Source organism: Mus caroli, unplaced genomic scaffold (genome assembly GCF_978045245.1).
Source record: "Mus caroli unplaced genomic scaffold, Mus_caroli_1 scaffold_13, whole genome shotgun sequence".
In the NCBI taxonomy this organism is placed as follows: Eukaryota; Metazoa; Chordata; class Mammalia; order Rodentia; family Muridae; genus Mus; species Mus caroli.
This window is the reverse complement of record NW_028227268.1, coordinates 103,453,488-103,479,091: the sequence shown is the minus strand read 5'-3', so window position 1 is coordinate 103,479,091 and position 25,604 is coordinate 103,453,488. Positions and strand designations below refer to the sequence as shown.

Below are 25,604 nucleotides of genomic sequence, written 5' to 3'. Positions count from 1 at the left end.
ACAGGTCAAGAAAGGTGAAGAAAGAGAAGGTAGAAGCAAGAGTCAGAAAAGGCCTACATAAAATCCTCACTGAAATGTTTAAACACACAAGCAACAGAGACAAATTAGGCTGAGGTCAGATGCAGTACCACTATAACTTATGGTGTTAATTATCAGGGCCAAATGAACATGGACAGTAATTACTTCTAACTGAAAATTAACTAAATAAATGATTTAAATTTCCATAGTTTTTAGTTTACTATCATATTTTAGCTAACAAGACATACAAATATAAGTCAATTTTCTATGCACAGGAATTCCAAAATGTCAAACGTAGCTCATTACTGAATTTAAGAACTTCAATTAAGGAAAATACATGGTAACAGCAAAGGCCTAGGTCTGTAAGAGTTAGTTCAGGAGTGTTTATCTAAACCCTAGTATTCATGTGAAAGGAAAGCCATTTAACTTGAAAGGCTTAAAAGAGCAAAGTGAAAAGAACTAAAGTAACAAAACACAGACTGAAGCACTGTATCAGCAAGGCCACTGGGTAGTCCCTGGGAAATGTCTCCCAAGAAAACTGCTCATTTCTATCACTTGGCCTTAAATTAAAAACCAAGAAAGCAGGTGTGAAGAAATGTGTTGTTTCTTTCATGCTGGGAAATATATAAATAATATAGTTATATTTCTCTGAACCTCAAATATGTTATCATCCATAAAAAATGTTTAAAGCCAGCTACTAAATTAGAAAATGAAATGACTGCTGCCACTCAGTTCCCTTCACCACACTACTAGCTAAGTTTTAAGCTGAAGTTCTTCCAAGACAGAATGTGACAGGTGTCCTGATACATGCCATTAATCTTACACGTGGAGGCAGAGGCAGGCTCTCTATGAGTTCAGGCCAGCCTAGACTACATAGTGAGATCTTGTCTCCAAGAAAAGAAAAGATAAAATTCAATCAGAATAAACATTTATGAAAAGAGAAAAAGGAATCTAGCAAATTTCCCTCAAGGCCTTTTCTTAAATATCTTATATTGAATGAACCACTTAAGTTTTTAAAACCTACCAAAGGGCAGAATTCACTTTTAGGCTTTTAAAAACAAACACAGAACCTCAGTTTCCATGATAATTTTTATCCATCATGTAACCCATTCTCTAACTCCCTACTAGGGACCTAAAACACAGAAACCTCTATCAGCAATTAACACCAACCATCACCTTTCTCAGCCCCTCAGATGTCTCAAAGATGTACACCCTACTAAGTCTTGCCAAAGACTGTCCCAACAGGACCAACAATGTTAACTACCCACAAAACCAATGGAAAAAAAAATCCCATTTTTAAAGTCCCTAAACTCCAAAAGTATGTTTGGTAACTTGAACCCTGGCCACATTCAGAATTTAAAGTCAATTGGTGCTCTCTCAATTACTTTATTTCTTAGAAAACAATGTGATTGCTGCTTGAATTCTAGTTCTGTGGGAGAAAAATGTGCTGGGTCTCTCATGTGAAGTACTTTGGCTAATGACAATTTGCCTCGACTTCCATATGGTTAAGACCTATAGTGTAAGACCACATAAAGATTGGCTTCCTCCAGCACATTATGAAAAATGAACTGTAAGGGTGAGAAGAGCCAGTCTAGACCTCTGTGCTTTCCTGTCTCACTCTATAGAAAGAGGAGGAGGGCCAGCCTATGACAGCACGGAGAGTAAAGCCTCAAGTCTCAGAGATACTAAGACACTAACAACTGCAAAACACAAGACTGCCAGGCTCGTTTGTTTTTTTTCTTGTTTTTTGTTTTTTTGTTTTTTTCAAATTAAACTATGCAAGAAGACTTTACGGCACTAATATGTATCAATTTTGTACCTAATTTTAAAAGCTTACATTTTATACTCCATATAATAATGGTTACCATGCTTTACATAGACGAAGAGGATAAAAAACCTAAGGGATCTTTTTTGCCTTTGTTTACATTAATGATGAGAGGTTCTGATCCCCCTTTGCTTTTCCTGACATTGTACTTTACATTACTTAGTTCGAAGATCACCTCAAACATCCTCACGGATATTTAACAATGAATAAAACATTACCTTGATTTCAATGTTTCCCACTTTGGTGGTTGATCTGATAATAGGTCTTCCAACCAAAGCTGGGAAGATGTGTTCTGGAAAATTAGAGCCTGCATATCCACACTTCACAAACTGGAAGGAAACAGAAAAAGCAGGTTAGTAGCCAAGCATTTACTAGTTATTTAAAAACAGTATCAAAGCTGGGCGTGGTGGCGCACGCCTTTAATCCCAGCACTCGGGAGGCAGAGGCAGGCGGATTTCTGAGTTCGAGGCCAGCCTGGTCTACAAAGTGAGTTCCAGGACAGCCAGGGCTACACAGAGAAAGCCTGTCTCGAAAAACCAAAAAAACAAAACAAAACAAAACAAAACAAAACAAAACAAAACAAAACAGAATTGGAAGGCTCACCAGTGACCCTAATCTGGAGGCTGAGAGATAGAAGTTTCTGATCTGGATCTTGGTATGGAGATCTTGAGGCATAGTGGCTATGGATTCCAGAAGGTTAAGACAGGGAGAGCCGGGTGTGGTGGCGCACGCCTTTAATCCCAGCACTCGGGAGGCAGAGGCAGGCGGATTTCTGAGTTCGAGGCCAGCCTGGTCTACAAAGTGAGTTCCAGGACAGCCAGAGCTACACAGAGAAACCCTGTCTCGAAAAACCACAAAAAAAAAAAAAAAAAAAGACAGGGAGATCTCCGAGTACAAGGTCATCTGGGATTAAAGGTATGGTGGAACACACCTTTAATCTGGGCTACACCTTCTGCTGGAGACCATATAAGGACACTGGAAGAAGGGAGTTTCGCTCTCACTCCTTCGCCTGCTTGCCGTGTGGGACTGAGTAACTGCTAGATCCTTAGACTTCCATTCACAGCTACTACTAAACCATTGTTGGGAATTGGACTGCAGTCTGTAAGTCATCAATAAATTCCTTTACTATATAGAGACTATCCATAAGTTCTGTGACTAGAGAACCCTGACTAATACACTGCCCAACCTGACAAGCTGAGTTCAATCTTAAAGTCTCGCACCCTGGAAGCAGAGAATCAACTTCCACCACAAAATTGTCCTTTGTCCTCTACATATATACTGTGGCATGTGCATGTCTATCCATTCACAAATAAGTGGAGTAAAAAATATTTAAATCATATCTGAAAATACCTTTCACCTTACCATTATTCCCTAAACACTAGAAAATAACTATTCATATGACATTTACCTTGTATTAGGACTGCGAATGATGGTATATTCCCATAATTCTAGTACTCTGGAGGTGGTTGGTAGAATAAATAGTTCAAGGCCAGCCTTAGAAGCCCAAACTTAACATATGGAAGTTTGAGGCCAGCTTGGACTACATGAGACCCTGTCTCAAAATCATAAATAACTACAACAGTATTGAGTTAGGTAATTACTAAAGTAATATACAGATATTATGCTACCTTATGAACAACTACAAGCACACATGTGCGTGGGTGCACAGGGGAATGGAATGAATCAATTCTCTATAGGAACATCTACTGTTCTGTTGCACCAGGTACCATATACTCTTAGAAGAACTAAAGTGAAGAACAGTACTGGAGATACACACATTGGGAATAATACAAAGGGACAGAAAGCCAAGTTGGTGCCATACAGTTTAACCTGGAAAGCTGAGGGAAGAGGATTGTTTACAAATCCAAGGGCAACCTGTGCTGTATCATGAGACTCTTCACTCAAGCAAACCAAAGAAACTAAACAGAAACAGAAAATATTATTCTGATATTCGATGTGTACTCATGTAAGTATACTGTGTACTTTAACCACAGTCTCCTTCCACACCCTCCCGTTCCCTTCCTTCTGCTAATGCCTTCTGTTGGCTCAGAGTTTCACTTCTTTCTGTACATCTATAAAAAACTTATGATCCACAAACGAAAGCATGGCATCTGTCTTTAGTCTGACCTTTTCACTTAATATCATCTCTAGATGCATCTATCTTCCTGAAAATGACATTTCATCTTTTTTATGGCTGAAATTCTACTATGACTATGCAGAATATTTTGTCAATTCATCTGTTGGCTATTAGAAACAGTGCAGCAGTAATTTGTTACTCATCTGAAGGATGCTGACCTTTTGGGTGAAGACACAGGGCAATATAACTGTGTCATTTGATTGTTTACTTCTATTTTTTTATCTTTTGAAAACAAGTGTTTGCAAGTGCCCATGTGCATATATGCAGACACTACAGGGTAACTTCTGGTGTCACCCTCAGACCTCCTTTAAGATAGGTCATCGGCTGTGGCTCACCGACTAGACTGGACTGGACTGGCTGGCCAGGGGATGTCCTATCTACCTCTGCAGGATTGAGATTACAATCACAAGCTATCATGGTTACATAGGTTCTAGGGATGAAACTCACGTCCTCGGGATTCTAGGAAATGTACTTTACCAATAAATCTATCTCTTCAGCCATTATGTATTTGCAGTCTTCTGAGGAATCTCATCAATTTCCAGAGTAACTCACCAGGTTTAGATTCCCACCAGCAGAATATAAAGGTTCTCTTCCTCAAATGTGGGTATTATTAATGTCCTGGTCAGTAAGGGTGACTGTATACAACACCTCAGAAGGTGAGGGCACTTGCTAATAATCTGCCTGAGTGCCTCAGTTCTTTTCATTCCTGGGACCCACAAGATGGAAGGAGAGAACCGAGTCTTGCATGCTGTCCTCTGACCTCCACAAACCTATGTAATGTGAGCTTAAATCAATCCTGCCAAAATACCAACATCTTCCCTGTGGTCTCTACAGCAGCCCTTTTGGAAATCATGATGAGTCACTTTTAATTATAAATTCCCTCTCTAGAACATTCTGCTATCCAGAATTCTGTCTTTTTGAACAGAACTTCAAAAATGTTAAAATTGTATATAAAAGTAATTATGAAAAATGTCTGAAACTCAAAATTTTGAAATGCTTTGTTCCAAACTCACAAAGCTTAATCCTAGTTAGTTCACTGTCTAGCTACCAAAGCTGGGGCATTTTCAGATAAAGCTACACATTTCTAAAAGCATATTATACAAGTTGATATGATGAAACATGTTTATAATCCCAGCACTTAAAAGGACCGCTTGAGCTACACACGACTGCCAAGCCAACCAAAACTTCATGCACAGTGAGATTTTTGTCTTAAATAAAAGTGCAATATAATCTTTCTTGGGCTCCCTCCAAAGGCCCAAGTCAGTGTGGTCTTAGGGTATATGTAATCAGATACCCTACTTGTTCAGTTGACAGTGTTTCCGAAGCGAAATCAAGAGTTTAGACACAATCCCAAAGGAATGTTTAACAGAATTCAGTTCATAGTCCCACAATGTCTTCTTGAATAATTGATTGTGATCTAAAAAGACTTGGGAAAACAATTACCACAGAAGAACGGAATAGCACCTTGCTGGGTGGGGCAGCTCATGACTAGTTCTCCCACTCTGGAGGAGTCTAGGGCAGAAAGATTGTAGGTTCAAGGCCAACTCAGGCTATCAAAACCAAACTAAAACAAATATATAAAATTTCTCACCCTTCTCCTAAATCATAACATTTCTGTTTCTCACGTTAAAACCCAGTTTACTTGATAATCTGAGCTGAAATAATACAAAAATAAGAGGAAATATTCCCATCATATCTCTACCATAGACATATCTTATTACAAAATCTGCCATCACCAGCCTGTCATAATTTCCATATACATTCTGAATATATAAAACTAAAATATTATTTAAATACAGAAAGCTAAAGGCTGGAGGCATGGCTCAGCAGTTAAGAGCACTGGTTCCTCTTCCAGAGGTCCTGAGTTCAATTCCCAGCAACCACATGGTAGCTCACAACCATCATTGTAATGAGATACAATGCCCTATTTTGGTATGTCTGAAGACAGCTACAGTGTACTCATATACACAAAATAAAATTAAAAAAAAAAAAAGAACAGATATAGACATTAGGCAAGTCAAAAGTACCCATTTATCAGAATGAAATGCTCACTTATATGGATATAAATGATCTCAAAGAAAATTAGAAATGTTTTCGCTCCGTGGTACAGTGCTTGCTTACCATACACAGGGCAGTGGGCTGGAATAACAGCACTTCCAAAAGGAAACCAAAACCCAGGAAGAGAATGAATCAAAGACTACAAGTTTATAACAAATATTTTCTGTGGAACAAATGTAAATGAGTAAGTTTGTTACATGAGAAATCAGAAGTTTAAGAGGAGAGAGGGCACTGGGCGGTGGTGGCGCACGCCTTTAACCCCAGCACTTGGGAGGCAGAGGATTTCTGATTTCAAGGCCAGCCTGGTCTACAGAGTGAGTTCCAGGACAGCCAGGGCTACACAGAGAAAGCCTGTCTCGAGAAAAAAAAAAAAAAAAAAAAAGGAGAGAGGGATTTTGCTGAGGGTAACTGTAGTGAGGGAAGGAGACAGCTAAGGTTGATGGGTCTGTCATTTATATAACAGCAAAGGGTCACACCAATGTCTTTTGACTACAACTGTGCAGATGGGTAGTTCCTATCTTAAAACTCTTTTTATTGGCTGGAGTTAAGAGCACTGGCTGCTTTTCCAGAGGACCCAGGTTCAATCCCCAGCACACTCATGGCAGCTCACACCTGTTGGTATCTAGTTCTAGGAGATCTGATGCCCTCTTCTGGCCTCCACTACACAAGGCATGCAGGAGTCCCCCATAAACATAATTTTTAAACATATATATTTTGAATTTAATCTACATTTTTAGAAACTGTGTTTGCAGGCACACACACTTGAGCTCTCTGGCACACTGTCCCCCTCCACTACATGGGTCTCAGTAATCAAACTCAAGTTGTCAGGATTGGTGACAAGCACCTTAACCTGCTGATCAGCCCAAGGGCCTTTAACATTCTTGAGCATATTTTAAGTGGAAAAAAAAATGTTTTCCAAGTACCTCAGAAGACAAAAATTGCCATCCCTGAAACCACAGGAATGAACAATTACAAACCACTATCACTGCCTTACCAAAACCGGACGGGGGATTAGACTTTTCAATGAAAGCGACTCTAAGTAGAAAAAGGAGGATTCTAATAAACTACTCCTGGGGCTGGGAATGTAGCTCAGAGAGCAGAGCAGTCATCTACTGTGCACTAAGCCTGGGGTTTGTTCTCCAACACCTATAAACCAAACATGATGGCACACAAGAGGTGGAGGCTGGAGGATCAGAAGTTCAAGGATGGCTTTTTTCCTTCTCTTCTTCCCTCTCAGCCTTTCAGAGTTCTAGGCTATCCTTGGCTATGTGGCAAATTGGATGCTAGCCCAGACTCCAGACCCTTGTTTCAAAAGCCAACATCAAAAACACCTATTGACTTCGACTCCGCCTAAGCAGCAGCTTGGTAGAAGCAGATGCTGCCGTAGAATCCAATGCCAACATTTCTCTAAGGAGTCAGACATTCCTCCAGAACAGTATAAACCAAGCTATCTCACACTATTACAAATCTGAATGCATTAAGATCCAATAATCTCAAAATAATCAAATTCAATAATGTAAAATGAATAGACAAGCTAGACCTTCAAAAAACTCAAAAAAACGTTAAGAGTCATAACAAAATACAAAGAAGATATTCTTTTCTAGGCTACTCTGTGGTATGTATCATTGTAATCACTGAAATCCGTCCTGCGTGGCAATCCTCTTAAAACTGGTGACTGAGCCTGGCAGTGGTGGCGCACGCCTTTAATCCCAGCACTTGGGAGGCAGAGGCAGGCGAATTTCTGAGTTCGAGGCCAGCCTGGTCTACAAAGTGAGTTCCAGGACAGCCAGGGCTATACAGAGAAACCCTGTCTCGAAAAACCAAAAAAAAAAAAAAAGACTGGTGACTGAGCTCCCTCACTGAGTGTAACAGGCAGTGTTCAAGAAACAGATTTTACCATATATAGCTTCTTCCTTGTAGCACTGTGGTTTGAGCAGGCTCTCTACTTCCTACTGAGTCATCCACACAGTAAGAGGTATAATGTTCCTTAAGGCAAAAAGGAACAACCGACCTGTCTATATTCAATATCAATGCAACATTCTCCTTAAATAAGACTCAAAAACTTTCATTTTTAAAATATTTTATTAGTTTTTTGAGAATTTCGCATGTTTTGATCACATTCACCTTCCTGCCCTCAACTCTTCCCCAGATCCACCACCCCATCCCTTCCCACTCAATTGTCTTTTTTTTCCATCAAGGCTAGTTTGTCCAAAACTTCTTGAGTGTGCAGTGTTCCGTGGGAGTATGGGAAGCTGACTTATCAGGGGATATATTAGTAGGGAAGGTGGTCTATCTGTATCTCTCCCTCCACTACCAGCAGCTAAGAATTCCCCATAGCTCCTTGCCTGGGGTGGAACTTCTTGCCTAACTCCCCTCCATGCCGGAACTTGCTCTGGCTTAGGTTTGCACGGTCTCGTACATGTTGTCACTGTTGAGTTCCTGTGCGTCTGAAGCAGCACTGTTTCCTCGAGGCTCTAACCACTGCCTTGGGCTCTACCATTCTTTCTACTACCTCGTGTGCAATGATCACTGAACCTCTGGAGACAGAATGTCACTCTGTAGACCAGGCTACCCTTGAATTTGTGGTGACCCCATATGCTGGAAGTAGCACCAAGCAGGATTTTCTTGTCTTTTGAGACAGGGAGTCACACAGCCCAGGTTGAAGAGATTAAATTCCTGATGCTTCTGCCTCGCCGCCCCAAGCACTGGAATGACAGGCATACTCTACCAGACTGATATATACATATAAAAAATTTTAGCCGGGTGTGGTGGCACACGCCTTTAATCCTAGCACTTGGGAGGCAGAGGCAGGTGGATTTCTGAGTTCGAGGCCAGCCTGGTCTACAAAGTGAGTCCAGGACAGCCAGAGCTACACAGAGAAACCCTGTCTCAATAAATAAATAAATAAATAAATAAATAAAATAAAGATTTATTTTATGCATGAGTACTCTATCTGCATGTACATCTTCATGTCAGAGAGAGCATCAAATGGTTGTGAGCCCCCATGCAGTTGATGGGATAGGGGACAGTGGGACAGTACTCTTAACTGCTAGGCTATCTCTCCACTTCCTTGCTGAGATTTTTAAACTCCCATTTGAGCTTCCTTGCTTTGTATTCTTTCATTTAATAATTGGTGGTGCTTGTATTTCAACTTCATAGTGACCTTTCTTATTTGAGGCCAATGGTTGTTCTATGAGACCAATGCCTTCCACATGGTGAAACTCAAGTTGTTTTGTTTTTACTTAAAATACTCCTAAATTTAACAGATATGTTAGCAGAAGCATGATAAAACAACCACAAATGTGAATTTTAGCATTATAAATGTCTATGGACAATCATTAAACTTTATTAAGCATTGTGTCAGCAACATGGCAGTCACTTGGGAAATCTGGTCAATGAAGTCACTGTTGAAGTCTGGTAATTCTGTATGTTAACACCAGGAATCTGGACTCAATTTGAAAGGAATCAAAATTCACAGTTAAGAGGTATCCAGACACGCCGGGCAGTGGTGGCACACGCCTTTAATCCCAACACTTGGGAAGCAGAGGCAGGAGGATTTCTGAGTTCGAGGCCAGCCTGGTCTACAGAGTTCCAGGACAGCCAGGGCTACACAGAGAAACCCTATCTCAAAAAATCCAAAAAAAAAAAAAAAGAGGTATCCAGATGGACCAGGCAGTGGTGGCTCGCGCCTTTAGTCCCAGCACTTGGGAAGCAGAGGCAGGAGGATTTCTGAGTTCAAGGCCAGCCTGGTCTACAGAGTGAGTTCCAGGATAGCCAGGGCTATACAGAGAAACCCTGTCTCCAAAAACCAAACCATAAATAAATAAATAAATAAATAAATAAATAAATAAAAGAGGTATGCAGACTTTTTACCTAAATGGCCACTTTCAAAGCCCTATTCTAAAAAGCAGGTTTCCTTCTCTGGGCTACTGAGACAAGAGTCTAGTTATGGATAATAGGAAAAGAGAGTAGATCAAGCATCTAAGTCATCAAAAGAACATTTAAAACCTTAATTTCTTGGGGCTGAAGAGATGTGGTTAAGAGCATTTGCTTCTGCAAAGGATCCAGCTTCCAGTCCCAGTACCCACGTGGTACCTCAAAATCATCTCTAAGTTCAGTACCAGAGGATCAACCTCCCTTGGGCCACCAGGCATGCATATGGTATACATACATATATGCAGGCAAAACACCTATACATGTAAAAAGATAACAAATCTTTACTTTTTTTTCTTTAATTTTAACTTTTCAGGGCTGGGGATACACCTCAGAAAGAACATTTATCTCCCAAATCCTTGGGTAGAATCCTTACCATCATAAAAAACAAACCAACCTACCTTCTTAAATAGCCCACATTTTAAAATCTAAAGTATACAAAAGGTAAATGAAACCACCATTTAATTGAGGATTTAAGATGCTTCTGTATCTACCTCCCGTGAAATTACAGGTATGTACATTGGATAGTACAGTGCTGGGGATGGAGCCTCCAGTTCCTCAAGCATCAGGCAAGCAGTCCACTAACTGAGCTCCCCTCCAGCCCCCATGAGTGTGTGACTAGATGGTATGTATATGAGCACTCATATGTCAGAGTGTGGGAGACTGTATGCTATGGTGCACATCTGGAAATCAGAGGACAACTTCAAGTGCTGGTCCTCATCTTTCACCTGTCCTTTGCTGTCCACTGCTGCATACAGCTCTAGCTTGCCCAAAAACTTCCTGGGGTTCTCCTTTCTCTGTCTCCCACCTTGTGGTGGAAGCACTGGTGTTACAGTGGCAGCTCCACGTGGGTCCTGGAGATTCAGTCAGGTGCTTATCCACTGAGCCATCTCCCCAACCCCTGTTCTAGTACCGCTTTAAAAAAATCGAGTCTTAATGTCTTCTCTAATATTTAATTGTAAAGGCATCATTATAACTTCAGGTACCCAAGTAAAACTAAGATGAATAAAGAAGAATAAATAGTTAAGAAACAACCCAAAATCTAAGTAGCTATTAGTCAAGTTTTCTTAAAAGACATCACAATATTCCTAACCGCGTTACGATTTAAATCAGAACTAGCTGATGTATATGAGGATCCGACTATTTCATTCACAGCCAAACATATCGACAAAAAAGTGAATAAGGTTTATAAATAATTACAAAAATAGATATAAAACTTTTTTCTCTGTGTATCCTTGGCTGTCCTGGAACTGACTTTGTAGACCAGGCTGGCCTGGAACTCAGAAATCTGCCTGCCTCTGCCTCCCAAGTGCTGGAATTAAAGGCGTGCACCACCACGCCTGGCATAAAACTTTTTTTTAATCATCTCCTTTCACTTATGCCATAGTAGCTGATCTTTTTGTCCTAAGAAACAGATCTTAAAAAAAAAAAAAAAAATGGATGGAGTCTCCCTATGTAGCCATGGGGATTTGCCTATTTCTGCCTCCCAAGTGTTGGCATAAAAGATGTATGCCACCACTTCAGCCTTTTAAAAACACTTTTAAGACACTGCTATTTTAAGTGTTATGTCTGTTTACTTGAGTGTCTGTCTATGTACCACATGTATGCCTAGTGCCCACAGAGGCCAGAAAAGAACACAGAATACAGTTGAACTAGAATTACAGAATAGCTGTGAGCTGCCACACAGATGTTAGGCATAAAACTTGGGTTCTCAGCAAGAACAACCAGTGCCCCTAACTGCTGAGACATCTCTTTGGTAGTAAGATATTATTTTTTTTTTTAAATAAGTACTTTTATAAGAATTTCTGAAAAGTTTAAGCATTTATAATTTAGTTTAAATATAGTGTAACAAACAATACATGCTTTGTTTAAAAAACCTTTTTCCTGATAATTTAGAAGCTTTATAAAATTGTACCATTTCCCTCACTGCTTTATCCTTTAATCTCAAAAAATATGAGATGCATTTTTTGTATCCCTTCATGAAGTCTGCAAATATAAATATCTCTAATGAGCACATAAATGGGGTTGCTTAAAAACTTGTAAGTTACTAAATCTTAGGGCTGTTACCACAGCAGTGATATGGATATCCCTTTGTATTGTTACCTATCCTATTCTAGCCCAGATTTAACTTAAATGAAACTAGTACAGTAATTGTCAAAGTTTGTAATAAATTCAACTATAATAAATTCAAACTGCACTATAATGGCAGTGAATACCAGCTCCTTTCTCTTTCAACAATCTGGCTTCAAAGGTGTAATTCAAGTAAAATCTACTTTAATTTGTGTGTCGTCTCTGTGGCAGAGGAGAAAAGTCACAAAATGTTGCAATGCTAAAATAGAAATCACTAAAGGAGTCAGAAAGAAACAGTTGCATCTTCAAAACTGGAACTTTGATGCTCCACCCTTTTAACTGGGGATAGAAAGAAACCAGCTGCAAAGAGTTTTCTGAATCAGAACTTTAGGCTTATTTTGACATTTTTAGCATCTTCAAGACAAACGTGTCTATCCTGTATTTAACAGAAAAAAAAAAGCGGAGGAGGAACCAGAAATGATCCAACTTCCCACTAGAATTAACTTGAGAGGTTCTAGATCTCCTAAGTCTTCCCACAGCCGACGGTCTATAATACGGTGGCATGCAAAGCAAGAGGTGAAGCAGGAGCTGCTGACCATCCCCCTCTCTCAAAACCACAGACGACAAGGACAGCCCACACGCTCTCCTGGGGCAGCCTCCAGCCGCGGCCCCGGGCCTGACAGCACTTCCTCTTTTCTCTGCGGAACCCGTTTCCTGCCTCGCATTCGGCATCTTTCGCTACACAGGAAGAGGAAGGCCGCTAGGTCTTGTACGGACGAACACAGGCGAGCCTCGGAAATGGAGACCTCCTCGCCACCGAGGGACGGGGCCTCTCACCGCCTAGACCCATCTCTCGGGGACGCGGGCGGATGCTTGCGAGCGCGCGGGGACAGGTTTCGCCGCCTTCGGGTGCAGCGCGGGTAGCCTAGCTCCGGGCCACCGGCTCCAGGCCGGCCGGCGCCCCCCGAGAGCTCGCCCGCCCGCGCGCCTGCCCGCAGCCCAGCCGCGCAGCCGAGGGGCCCGCGCGCACCCCGCACACACACGCGGCCGCCCCGCCGGGCCTTACCCCAGTGCCGTTGTCGCACACCACCACCTTCCTGCCCTGGCTGTCCATGGTTCGTCCTGGTGAGCCGCCGCCCGGCCTGGCCTGCTTCCTCCTCCACACGGCCCCGCCCTCGGCCCGCCGCTCCGCCCAAACCGGAAGTCCCCGCCCGGCAGCCGCTCCAAGAGGGCGGTGCAGAGAGAGAGAGAGAGAGAGAAAAGAAGAGCGGGGACTGGCAGCCGAGAAGGCCAATGAGAGCTGTCCGGTGCGGACCTGGGCGTGCCCTCTCGCCTCGTTCTGCTTCCGGCGCTGCGCGAGGCTGGTGGGGCGGCGGCTCTGACCAAGGTGTCTCGGGACCTAGGGCGCGGCCCGGCCGGTTGTACGGGAGGCAGGCAGGTGAAGGCCGGAGGGTGTGTGGCGGGGCGGCAGTGGAGAAGGGTGGAGCAGCGGGCTAGGAAGACCGAAAGACACCTGGAGGTCCCGAGGCATGATGTGTCATTGCTCCTAGGCCTGGGTGGATACACCTACAACAGTTTCAAACCTCCGGTTTATTCCACACCTCCAGTTGCAGCCCTAGGAGCCTAGCGGGATGCTTTCGTTTCTTTCTGCTTCACCACTTCCCTCTTTGATTTTCTCAAACAGGAACTCACTATGTTGCCAAATGCAGACTTCAAAATTGAGGTCCTCCGTAACCTCCCTTGGAAACTGGGACAAGTGCTACACCCACCTTTTTAAGAAATAGAATATGCAGCCGGGCAGTGGTTGCGTTCGCCTTTAATCCCAGCACTTGGGAGGCAGAGGCAGACGGATTTCTAAGTTCGAGGCCAGCTTGGTCTACATAGCGAGTTTCAGGTCAGCCAGAGCTATAAAGTGAAACCCTGTCAAAAAAGAAAGATAATGCTTTCATTTAGCGGATAGTGGTGAACTTGCTTTCAATCCCAGCACACAAGTAGAGGCAGTTGGATTTCTGTGAGTTCCTGGCCAGCCTGGTCTATTTACAGAGCTAGTTCTAAGACAGCCAAGGCTACAACAAAAAACCCTTTCTCGAAAACAAAGAACAAAACTCTTTCCTTTAATTTTAGTTTAGTTTTGTTTTCTGAGACGGGGTCGCATTGTCTATCCTTGTGTTAAAACTAAGAATCGCAAGTTAAAAAGACCAAATCCATGATTGTCCAATTGGAGCAATTTTGGTGTACACCAGGACTGGCCAGCCACCTGTCTCACCGCTGCCGGTCTCTTGAGGTCTGTTTTATGGGAGAGATGTGAGAGAATTGTTAGATAGATACAATGAAAGGGAAGGATCAAGGGTAAGAATATATGTCATGTGAATCCCAAGTTTAGCTAGGTTGAAAACTTGTTTTGCAGTTTACATCAGACCTAAGAAACAGAAACTTATTCTTTTTGTTTGTTTGTTTTTGGTTGGTTGGTTGGTTGTTATTTTTGTTTTTTGAGACAGGGTTTCTCTGTATAGCCCTGGCTGTCCTGGAACTCACTTTGTAGACCAGGCTGGCCTCGAATTCAGAAATTCATCCGCCTGCCTCTGCCTCTGCCTCTCTGCCTCTCTGCCTCTCTGCCTCTCTGCCTCTCTGCGCCTCTGCCTCTCTGCGCCTCTGCCTCCCGAGTGCTGGGATTAAAGGCATGGGCCACCACTCCGGCCTCAGAAACCTAATTACAAATAGAAACCTTAACTTGCAAAGACCTTAACACAGGAGAAACAACTTATCCTTAACTGTCTTACTGTAAACAGAAAGTTTAACTTGCAAGGTATAGTGTCATAAATTAATTTCCAAGTGTTCTAACACTTGGCTGACTGGGAGCTCAATATGTAGCTCAGGCTATCCTCTGGCTCTGACTAGCTTGTTACATCTCTCTGATGGTTTTGCACACAGTCAAGCAGATAGTGGTACTCTGTACTAAGTGAATTACAAGATGGTAGTGAGTCCTATTTAATTAAATTTTAGGCCTAGCACTCCCTTAGACTTCTAGGTAAAGTATGAACGGATACCTTACTTAATCTTACTGGCGGGGGCTGGTGAGATGGCTCAGTGGGTAAGAGCACCCGACTGCTCTTCCAGAGGTCCAGAGTTCAAATCCCAGCAACCACATGGTGGCTCACAACCATCCATAACGAGATCTGGCGCCCTCTTCTGGAGTGTCTGAAGACAGCTACAGTGTACTTGCATATAATAAATAAATAAATCTTTAAAAAAAAAATCTTACTGGCAACACTTTGCAAATTTCAGTTTTGTTACATATGTTACTATTTAAACTCAAGTACTGGTTGTTGATGCTTGGTGTTTCTAAGTTTAATATTTTGTCATTGGGCCAGCAAGATGACTCAGCAAGTAAAGGTGCCTGCTTGATGACCCAAGGTCTATCCAGTGGACTCACATAATATGTAACATATTTATATATATATATATATATATATATATATATATATATATATATATATATATATTATACAATATACAATATATATAATATATATTGTATTAATGTATAATATATAATCTATATATTGTTCTTGAGGTTTACTGATTCAAAAATGTGTACACAGCGACTCTAGCATAAGTTTTATTATCTAATGCTGCTGCTACAATGAAATGTATATTACTCGTACAACATATAAACGTAAACATCCAGTGTAACAGATATGGGATTAAAACATGCCTATGGGATGTATGTATTTCACAACACAATGTTTATTGCCCTTAGAATTTGACTTTTAGTAGATAGCTTTTCAGTCAGTATCTTGTCCCCTAGTTTTTAAAGTATGTAAATTTGAAATTTTTTCATATGATTAAAGAGGGAACAGGGGTGTGTGACAACAGTGTCCAATATTAAAATATAAGCTTCTAATCACCAAAAAGGAAGGCCCTGACCAGAGCAACAAGAATGTTCAAATTCAAGAGTCCTTCCGATTGCTCAAGTGACACTCAGTACATCTGCTTACAGTCACAAGTGTCTTTAGCCGAAATACAAAATGCTACAGCTCCAACTTGGTGATTGGACTCTGGATATTAAGAATAACTTTGCTATTGAAAAGAGAAGAAATAAGCCAGGGTTTTGGCTAGCATGTGAAATGTTTGCCTACTATGCACCAAGCCCTGCTTCCATTCCCAGCCATAAAACCATTCAGCTATCTCAGCAGGGAGTTAGAGGCAGAGGGAGAAAGAACAAACACAGGCCTGTGGGGGCAGAGATAAATTTAAATCTAGTGGGAAATTAAAAAGAGACTTTTTGGGGGCTGGTGAGATGGCTCAGTGGGTAAGGGCACCCGACTGCTCTTCCAAAGGTCCAGAGTTCAAATCCCAGCAACCACATGGTGGCTCACAACCATCCGTAACGAGATCTGGCTCCCTCTTCTGGAGTGTCTGAAGACAGCTACAGTGTACTTACATATAATCAATAAATAAATCTTTAAAAAAAAAAAAAAGACTTTTTTGTGGCTAAGCCTCCCACAACAGTGTGTGAGACAGCGTTTTCACAAGCTGCTTCAGGCCTTGAAAGCTAGCAAACAATTTGATGTGAGCCTGGGCTGATAACACTGCACTCAGACCTGCTCTGCTGTGAGAGAGGCCTAAGGCCTTTTCTATCTACTTTCCCCTAAGAGTCCTCTTCTCATCTCTTCTTTTTTCCTGAGACAACTCTCATTTATATCTCAGCCTGACCTCTATATACAGAGCAGGCTGAACTCTCAGCCTCACATTCTTTTTTTTTTTTCGAGACAGGGTTTCTCTGTGTAGCCCTGGCTGTCCTGGAACTCACTCTGTAGACCAGGCTGGCCTCGAACTCAGAAATTCACCTGCCTCTGCCTCCCAAGTGTTGGGATTAAAGGTGTGCGCCACCACACCCGGCTAGGCTACAACCTTGAGTGAGCTGGCAGGAGCAGTGCTGAAAACTTAACTTGGTAGTGACAGAGCAGGAAGTCAGCTTCCACCCAGGTCCAGATTCAGGGCTTTGAGTTGGCCCACCTCAGAATCTACCTCATGTATGAACTGTTGAAGCATGTGAAAGGGCCAGTCCTACAGATCCAAAGCTGCAGGACTCCATGACATTGGGCAAAAACAGACTATCTGAGAAGAGTCCTGGTGAGGATTCAGTATTGATGCGGTAGCAGAAGCCAGAGGCCTTGAACCACACCAATGACTCATGGCAATGAACATTTGCAAGTAAATATGGTGGACAAAAGGGTGTCCTGTGTGACGCACTGTGACACACTACAGCTTCTAGGACAAGATGTTTTCTATGCTTTGTTTTGTTTATTGTTTGTTTTTTATTTTCTTTTGTGGGTGGTTGCAAGGACAGGGCTGATACAAAGAGGTGAGATGAGTGGGGTCGGGGTGCATGATGTGAAACTCACAAAGAATCAATAAAGTTAAAAAAAAAAGGCATCATTCTCTGTTTCCTGACTTGGGATGCAGCGTCTCCACCATAATGCACTGGACTCTTGAACTGAGAGCCAGCACCCAGTTAAGCTGCAGTTGTCACTATTTTATCACAGCAACATGGAAAGTAAGCAAGACAGTGGGTCGCATGGGTAGTGGAGATTTCTAACTATGACAACCCTCCAAAAATATTTGCATTATGATTCATAAAAGCAGCAAACTTACAGTTATGAAGTGGGAAAAAATAATTTTATGGTTGGGGAATCACCACCACATGAGGAACTGAATTAAAGAGTCTCTGCATGGGCTGGTGAAATGGCTCAGTGGGTAAGAGCACCCGACTGCTCTTCTGAAGGTCCAGAGTTCAAATCCCAGCAATCACATGGTGGCTCACAACCATCCGTAACGAGATCTGGCACCCTCTTCTGGAGTGTCTGAAGACAGCTATAGTGTACTTACATATAATAAATAAATAAATCTTTTAAAAAAAGAAAAAAAAAAAAGAGTCTCTGCATTAGGGAGGTTGAGAGCCACTGCTATAAAGCAACATTTCCGTTCAGCCCAGAAGTGCTGGTAGTGCACTTTGCTACTAAAACTCCTGACAGGAAGAGCACACTCCCTGTGTGTTCATGTGGAGATGACCTCTGATATGAGCCTTCAGCACCTGAATGACAAATGACTTTGTCATAGGTGCTCGACTGACTTCCTTCCAGGCTGTTATAACACAAACATTACTGCTCCTTGTGATGCTGGGGAATCAAACCAGGCAAGTCTCCACTACTGCATCTCAACTTTCTCATTTTATACTCTAAGCTATTTTATTTCTAATTCTGTGTGTGGTGGGGGAGTGCAAGGGTGAGTACAGCGCCCGTGGAGTCCAGAAGGAGGCAGTACAATCTCCGACATCCCTTAACTTCCTTATTTTATAGATGAATACATTGACACTACTGAAATGGAACCATGAGGGTTCTTTGGAAAGTCAGTTGTCTTGGATGGTGTGGATAGCGTTTTGTTAGGACAAACACGTGAAGAAACATTTTGAAGCAGACACAGGTGAAAGTCTAAGGGAGACTCATGATGAAAGGATGCTCTGCTAAAGCAAGCACATGAAAGGACACGTGATGAAGGATTCTTCACTAACAACACACATGTATTGGTCCACCTTACACTGCCAGCCTCCTGGCATCTTTATTTACCAATCAGAACCAACTGGGGGCAGGACTCCTCAGAGCAGACTCTTGTACAAATAATATGGGGACACAAATTAACACAGGAATGCAAGCAGCCACAATCATCATCATACTTAAAACATTAATGTTTTTTTAAATGCTGAGTGATTTAGTCTTTTGAGATCGAGACAGGGTTTCTCTGTGCAGTCCTGGCTGTCCTAGAACTCACTCTGTAGACTAGGCTGGCCTCAAACTCAGAAATCCGCCTGCCTCTGCCTCCCAAGTGCTGGGATTAAAGGCGTGCACCACCACTGCCTGGCGAGTGATTTACTCTTTGGTTAATATTATTTATTGCTATTACACTAATAGATAAAAATTATTTGTGGGGCTGGTGAGATGGCTCAGTGGGTAAGAGCACCCGACTGCTCTTCCGAAGGTCCAGAGTTCAAATCCCAGCAACCACATGGTGGCTCACAACCATCCGTAACAAGATCTGGCGCCCTCTTCTGGAGTGTCTGAAGACAGCTACAGTGTACTTACATATAATAAATCTTTAAAAAAAAATTATTTGTGAAGCATTACATCTTGAGGACTTTAAAGACAAGAGTTTTCTAGAAATCTGCTGGTGCTGACTGTAGAGCCCCTGCAGTTTCTGTGCCTTTGGGTTTTGTGCACATTTACAAATTTTGCTAGTATTGTGTTTCCTGTACTTAGAGGTAGTTCAAATAGTTTGTCCATTGTCTAAGTTTCTTTTCCTGCTGCTATGATAAAATATTCTGGGGGATGGGAGCTGCTTTAGGGGAAAGGGCTTACTATAGTTGTAGGTTTCAGTCATCACGGTGGGGAAAGGTGTCAAGAGCTTGAAGCAGTTGGTTGTACCTGGTCTTGCTTCAGCGTGGGTTAATGTATTCATACTATTGCTAAGCTCACACTCTCATTCTTGTGAAACCTGGCTTGTCTGCTCAAGGAATGGTTCCGCTCAGAGGGGGCATTTCTTCCCACTATTGGAGGTAATCACCCAGGGACATTGTCACAGTCAGCCTAAACTAGACAATCATCCATTGAGATGACCTTCCCAGGTGATTCTAAACTGCTTTGAGTTGTCAGAACTCAACACCCTCCGTATCTTCAGATCCCACAAGCACAGATCCACCAACTGCACAGATGACATTTGCTTTTCTTGAGGATTCTCAATTCTCAGTTCTCGGCACCCACATGATGGCTCACAACTGTCTGTAACTCCAGTTCTGGGCACTCAGATGCCCTCTTCAGACCTGTGTGGGCACCAGTCATGCACATACATACAGGCAGAACACTCATAAAGGAAAACACGAATACACATGAAGGGAAATAATAACTCAAAAAGTTTATTAAAAATAGTGTAAAAATAGCCCGGCGTGGTGGTGCACATCTTTAATCCCAGCACTCAGGAGGCAGAGGCAGGCGGATTTCTGAGTTCGAGGCTAGCCTGGTCAACAAAGTGAGTTCAGGACAGCCAGGGCTATACAGAGAAACCCTGTCTCGAAAACCCAAAAAAAAAAAAAAAAGTGTAAGAAGTGTATCTACATTGAAAATGGATGACTTTACAGCCATGATTCTCTCACAGAGTAATGACTACTAATACTTACAATGCATTTAGTATTAAATGTTAAATAGAGATGATTTTTAATTGGATATTTTATTTCTTTACATTTCAAATGTTATCCCCTTTCCCAGTTTCCCCTCTGCAAACCCCTTATCCCATCCCCCCTTACCCTGCTTCTATGAGGGTGCCCCCTCATCCACTTACCCACTCCCGTCTCATCCCCCTAGCATTCCTCTACACTGGAGTATCAAGCCTTTACAGGACCAAGGACCTCTCCTCCCATTGATGCCAGATAAGGCCCCTTCAGCTCCTTCAGTCCTTCCCCTAACTTCTCCATTGGGGTCCTTCTGCTCAGTCCGATGGTTGGCTGTGAGCATCCACATCTGTATTGGTCAGGATCTGGCAGAGCCTCTCAGGAGACAGCTGTATCAGGCTCCTGTCAGCAAGCACTTCCTGGCATCCACAATAGTGTCTGGGTTTGGTATCTGCATGTGGGATGGATCCCCAGGGAGGGCAGTCTCTGCATGGCCTTTCCTTCAGTCTCTGTTCTACTCTTTGTTCATGTATTTCCTTTAGACAGAAGCAATTCTGCGTTAAAATTTTGGTGATGCGTGGGTGGCTCCACCCCTCAATTGTTGAGTTGGGAGCATACCTAACCCCTGGATATGGTTAAATAGAGATGATTTAAAGTATGTGGGGTTAGATTCCAGATGGCAGCATAGCATGGATGAAGGAAGCCCTGGGTTAGATCCTTCTTAGGGTTTCTATTGCTGTGAAGAGACACAATGACCACAGCAACTCTTTTTTTTTTTAAGATTTATTTCATCTATGCGAGTACACTTTTGATGTTGCTGTCTTCAGACACACCAGGAGAGGGCGTCGGATCCCATTATAGATGGTTGTGAGCTATCATGTGGTTGCTGGGAATTCAAGTCAAGACCTCTGGAAGAACAGTCAGTGCTCTTAACTGCTGAGCCATCTCTCCAGCCCTTACAGCAACTCTTTAAAAAATAAAAACATTTAATTGGGGCTGGCTTACAGTTTCAGAGGTTAGTCCATTATTATCATGGTGGAGACATGGTAGTGTGCAGGCACACATGGTGCAAAAGAGGGAGCTGAGAGTTCTATATCTTGATCCAAAAGCAGCAGAAGGAGACTGTGTACCACACTGAGTGTAGCTTGATCATATGAGACCTCAAAGCCCACCTCCACAGTGACACACTTTCTCCAACAAGGCCACACCTCCTAATAGTATCATTCCCTATGGGCCAAGCATTTAAACATATGAGTTTATGTGGGTCATACCTATCCTAACCACCACAGATCCCTAATATAGCATAAACTAGGTATGATGGCGCACATCTGTTATTCCATCTCTTGAGGGTGGAGGCAGGAGGACCAGAAGGTCCAAGGGTCCAAGTCATTTATCTCTACATGTCTAAGGCCTACCTAGGCTGTAAACCCTGACACACACACACACACACACACACACCATACCTGGGAGTATAGGGGTAAGCTATATGCAAATATGATCCCATTTTATCTAAACGTAAGCAACTGTGCATTTAGTGTTTGTGATGGTTTGAATGAAAATTTGAACGCTTGTTCCCAGTTGGTGGACTATTTAGGATTAGGAGGTTATGGCCTTGTTGTAGGAGGAGTGTCATTGTGGGTGGCCTTTGAGGTTTCAAAAGCCTTTGCAGGGCCAAAACTCTCTTTCTTTGCCTCCAATTAAATGCTTTCTTTTATAAGAATTGTCTTAGTCACAGTGTATCTTCACAGCACTAGAACAATAACTAAGTCAGGGCCCATGTGAGGATATTTTAACAAAGAAGCTTAATGAAAACACTTAAAATCCAGTCTTTTAGCATATTATAGCATTGATTATTTTTAACTACAGTTACCACATTTCTCAATAGATCTTTGGCTGTATCTCTCCTACCTAACCGAGATGGTATATATCTTGTGATTAATATTTACCTGGTTCCCCTTTCACTCCTGGAAAAGACTATTCTGTTCTCTACGGTCAAGTTGGAATTCAATTTTTTTGTTTTGGTTTGGTTTGGTTTTTTTGAGACAAGGTTTCTCTGTGTAGCCCTGGCTGTCCTGGCACTCACTTTGTAGACCAGGCTGGCCTTGAACTCAGAAATCTGCCTGCCTCTGCCTCCTGAGTGCTGGAATTAAAGGCATGTGCCACCACAGTCCAGCTACACCTAGGTTCTTTTTTTTTTTTTTTTTTTTTTTTTTGGGTTTTCGAGACAGGGTTTCTCTGTATAGCCCTGGCTGTCCTGGAACTCACTTTGTAGACCAGGCTGGCCTCGAACTCAGAAATCCGCCTGCCTCTGCCTCCCGAGTGCTGGGATTAAAGGCGTGCGCCACCACGCCCGGCCTTACACCTAGGTTCTTATTTGGTTTCTAGGAGTTTCCAGGTAGATCTAGAGCCCAATTCAGAGTAGACATTTTTGCATGGCCTAGATTTAGCTATGCCTAAAATTAATTTTTCTGGATCTTCGGTTATGGGAGTGAATGAAATCTTTTCTTTAGTATATAAAAACTTTTTTAAAAAAATGTTATAAAAAGTCTTAAAGAATACCCAGTGACTGCACTATGGTAGCTTCCTGTATTTCCCCACCTTAAGATAAACCTGCTAGGTCTCCAGCAGTCCATATCCAGAAATGAGCTCAAGCTGGACTCCAGAAGGATTTCTGACTGTCAGATAAAAGCCAATGTTTCTTGGAACTTATGAAATGGGTTCCCAATCCCCAAAAGGAGTGATTTTCCTTGCCTCTGGCAGAAGGGACATGGCTCTCCTCGGGACATGTACCTGTGGTTTCATACACAGGCTGGCCTCCAGGCTCCTCAGTCCTATTCGCAAACACTTGCTGTGCCTTTCAAAGCCCTCACCCTAGTCTCCTAGTCCTCTTCACTCCCTCCAGCTCATGGGCTTATTATGTTCCAACTGTCCTCTCTGTTGCTTCCCCTTGCGCTCTTGCTAGAATCTGTTTCTTGCTGTCTCCACTGTTCTCTCATGAAAGGCAGCCTGTTTTCTGGTTGAGCTGATTTAAACCCTAGAGATCCAGCAGGTGTTCCTGCAAGGAATGGAAGGTGTTTGCCATGCCCCCAGACACCAGGCTCCTGACACAAGGCTTCAGCTCCATAATTCCGTGGCCTTTAGTCACATAGCGCAACCAAGCCCCTAGGATTCTTTCCGAACTCTACCCCCAAAGTTACCTGGCAACAGCCAGGTTTGCTCCTCCCCGCAGTTTCCTGGCAACAGCCAAGTAGGCCTGGCCCACTATAAAAGGGGCTGCTTGCCCCCTCCTCCCTCTCTTACTCTCTTACTCTTGCCCTCTTGCTCCACCTCTCTCCACATTCTCTTCCCCCCTCTCTCCATGTGTCCATGGCCGGTCTCTACTTCTCTACTCTCTCCCTCTCTCTGCCTTACTACCCTCTTAGCTTGCCTTCCTGCCATGACAATAAACACCTTAAAACCAAGGACTGCCTCTTCCCATCAGGACCCACCGTGCTGGAGCAGGTCACCACCAAGCCAAGCAAGACTGCCTGAACAAGCATAGGACACTCTCCTCCCCACCCAAGCCCCTTCGGGCCCACACTCTGTTCAGAGCTCTTCTGTAGCATCCAGCAGTGTCTTCAGTGCCTAAGAGTGAGAACCCGCCGTCCTCAGCCCCTGTGCAGGCCCAGGGACCCCAGAGCCAGCTCTTCTGTGGCATCTGTGTTGCCTAAGAGTCCCAGCCAACTCCAGCAGTCCGCGGGGACCTCAGACTGCGTGCGCCTCCCCACCCCCAGAGCAGGGTCCTTCGGCTTCTCAGCCCAATACCCACCTGGCAGCTGTGTGGGGTTGCATGCAGTCAAACATCCCGTATCTGCTTCCCTGGTCCAGACATGGGACACGGTGTTACCCCCAAATTACTGATACTAGAGAGACTTCGGTGTTGTGTACAGTTTGCCTCTGCTCATCCTACCTCCCACCACCCTCCTACCCTCCCTCGCAAGCACAGCTGGTTTCTGTGCTGCATCATCCTGCAGCAGTCCAGGCTCCCTCCACCTCTCCTAGAGACATTCTCCCTGCCTCTGTATCTCTAAAATCCAACACCCAACACTCCTCCTGATAACTCTCCAGGTGCCTGTCCTTGAGACCTTAGAGAAATAACAAACAAGTTCGAACTTGAAACAATAAAAGACTTTTGCTAGTTGTAGCAGACTTCAAAATTCTTGGCCTCGTCTGGGTTTCCCATGGACTCGGCACAATACCACTATTTTAACCCATACTCTCACATTCTCCCAGCCCTGGCCATATCCAGTTTTCTTTGTCTGGATATTTTCTCTCTTACCCACAATGAAAACCTTTCCCCTCCCTCCCACCCCTCCCACCCCCACAGTCATGATGCCACATGCCTAGGCAGAGGCAGGCAGGTCTCTGAGTTGGAGTTAGCCAGGGCTACACAGAGAAACTCTGACTCAAAAGACTAAACCAATCCAAACCAAACCAAACTTTCCCCTCCACTAGAGCAGCCATTTCAGTGGTTCCCTTACTCTGCCTCCTCACACACAAGAAGCTAGCCTGGAACTCCTAAGAGACCCACCGGCGTCTGCATACCAAGAGCTGACATTCAAGATGTGTGCCACTGTGTTGGTTAATTTCATCTCAATTGGACACAAGCTCAAGTCATTTGGAAAGAGAGACCCTCAACTGAGAAAATTTGCCTGTAGACATCTCGATAGTGCATTTTCCTGATGTTTGATATGGGAGGCAAGCTCACCGGGGCAGGTGATCCTGGATAATTCAAACAACAACAACAACAGCAGCAGCAGCAACAACAACAACAAACCAGAAGGAGAAAGTCATGAACAGCAAGCCAATAAACAGCATTCCCAGCTGGGCCATGGCTTCTGCGTTAGCTCCTGCCTACTGGTTCCTGCCCTGACTTCTCCCCATGATGGTGTGTGACCTGAGAGTTTGAAACTGAAATAAGCCGGGCGTGGTGGTGCACGCCTTTAATCCCAGCACTCGGGAGGCAGAGGCAGGCGGATTTCTGAGTTCGAGGCCAGCCTGGTCTACAAAGTGAGTTCCAGGACAGCCAAGGCTACACAGAGAAACCCTGTCTTGAAAAACCAAAAAAAAAAAAAAAAATGAAACTGAAATAAACCTATCTTCCCTAAGTTGCATTGATTGGTTTTATTGTTGTTGTTGTTTAGTTTTTGGTGTTTGTTTGTTTGTTTGTTTTGAGACAAGGTTTCTCTGTGTAACAAACCTTGGCTGTCCTCTACTCATTCTGTACACCAAGCTGATCTCAAATTCAGAACTCTACTTGCCTCTGCCTCTCCAGTATCGGGATGAAAGGCACGAGTCCCCAG

General features: G+C 43.2%; 1 protein-coding gene across 1 annotated transcript in view; it reads right to left on the bottom strand.

Moving 5' to 3' along the window:
* Nucleotides 1-13,240, bottom strand: part of Actr2 (actin related protein 2) — a 49,599-nt gene extending 36,359 nt beyond the window's left edge. Inside the window, exons 1-2 of the mRNA XM_021177502.2 lie at nt 13,108-13,240; nt 2,062-2,172 (exon numbers count right to left, since the gene is read on the bottom strand). Of these exons, the coding sequence (XP_021033161.1) occupies nt 2,062-2,172; nt 13,108-13,155 (159 nt within the window). The 5' untranslated portion in view covers nt 13,156-13,240. The remainder of the gene's footprint in view (nt 1-2,061; nt 2,173-13,107) is intronic.
* Between the last annotated feature and the right edge of the window lie 12,364 nt (nt 13,241-25,604).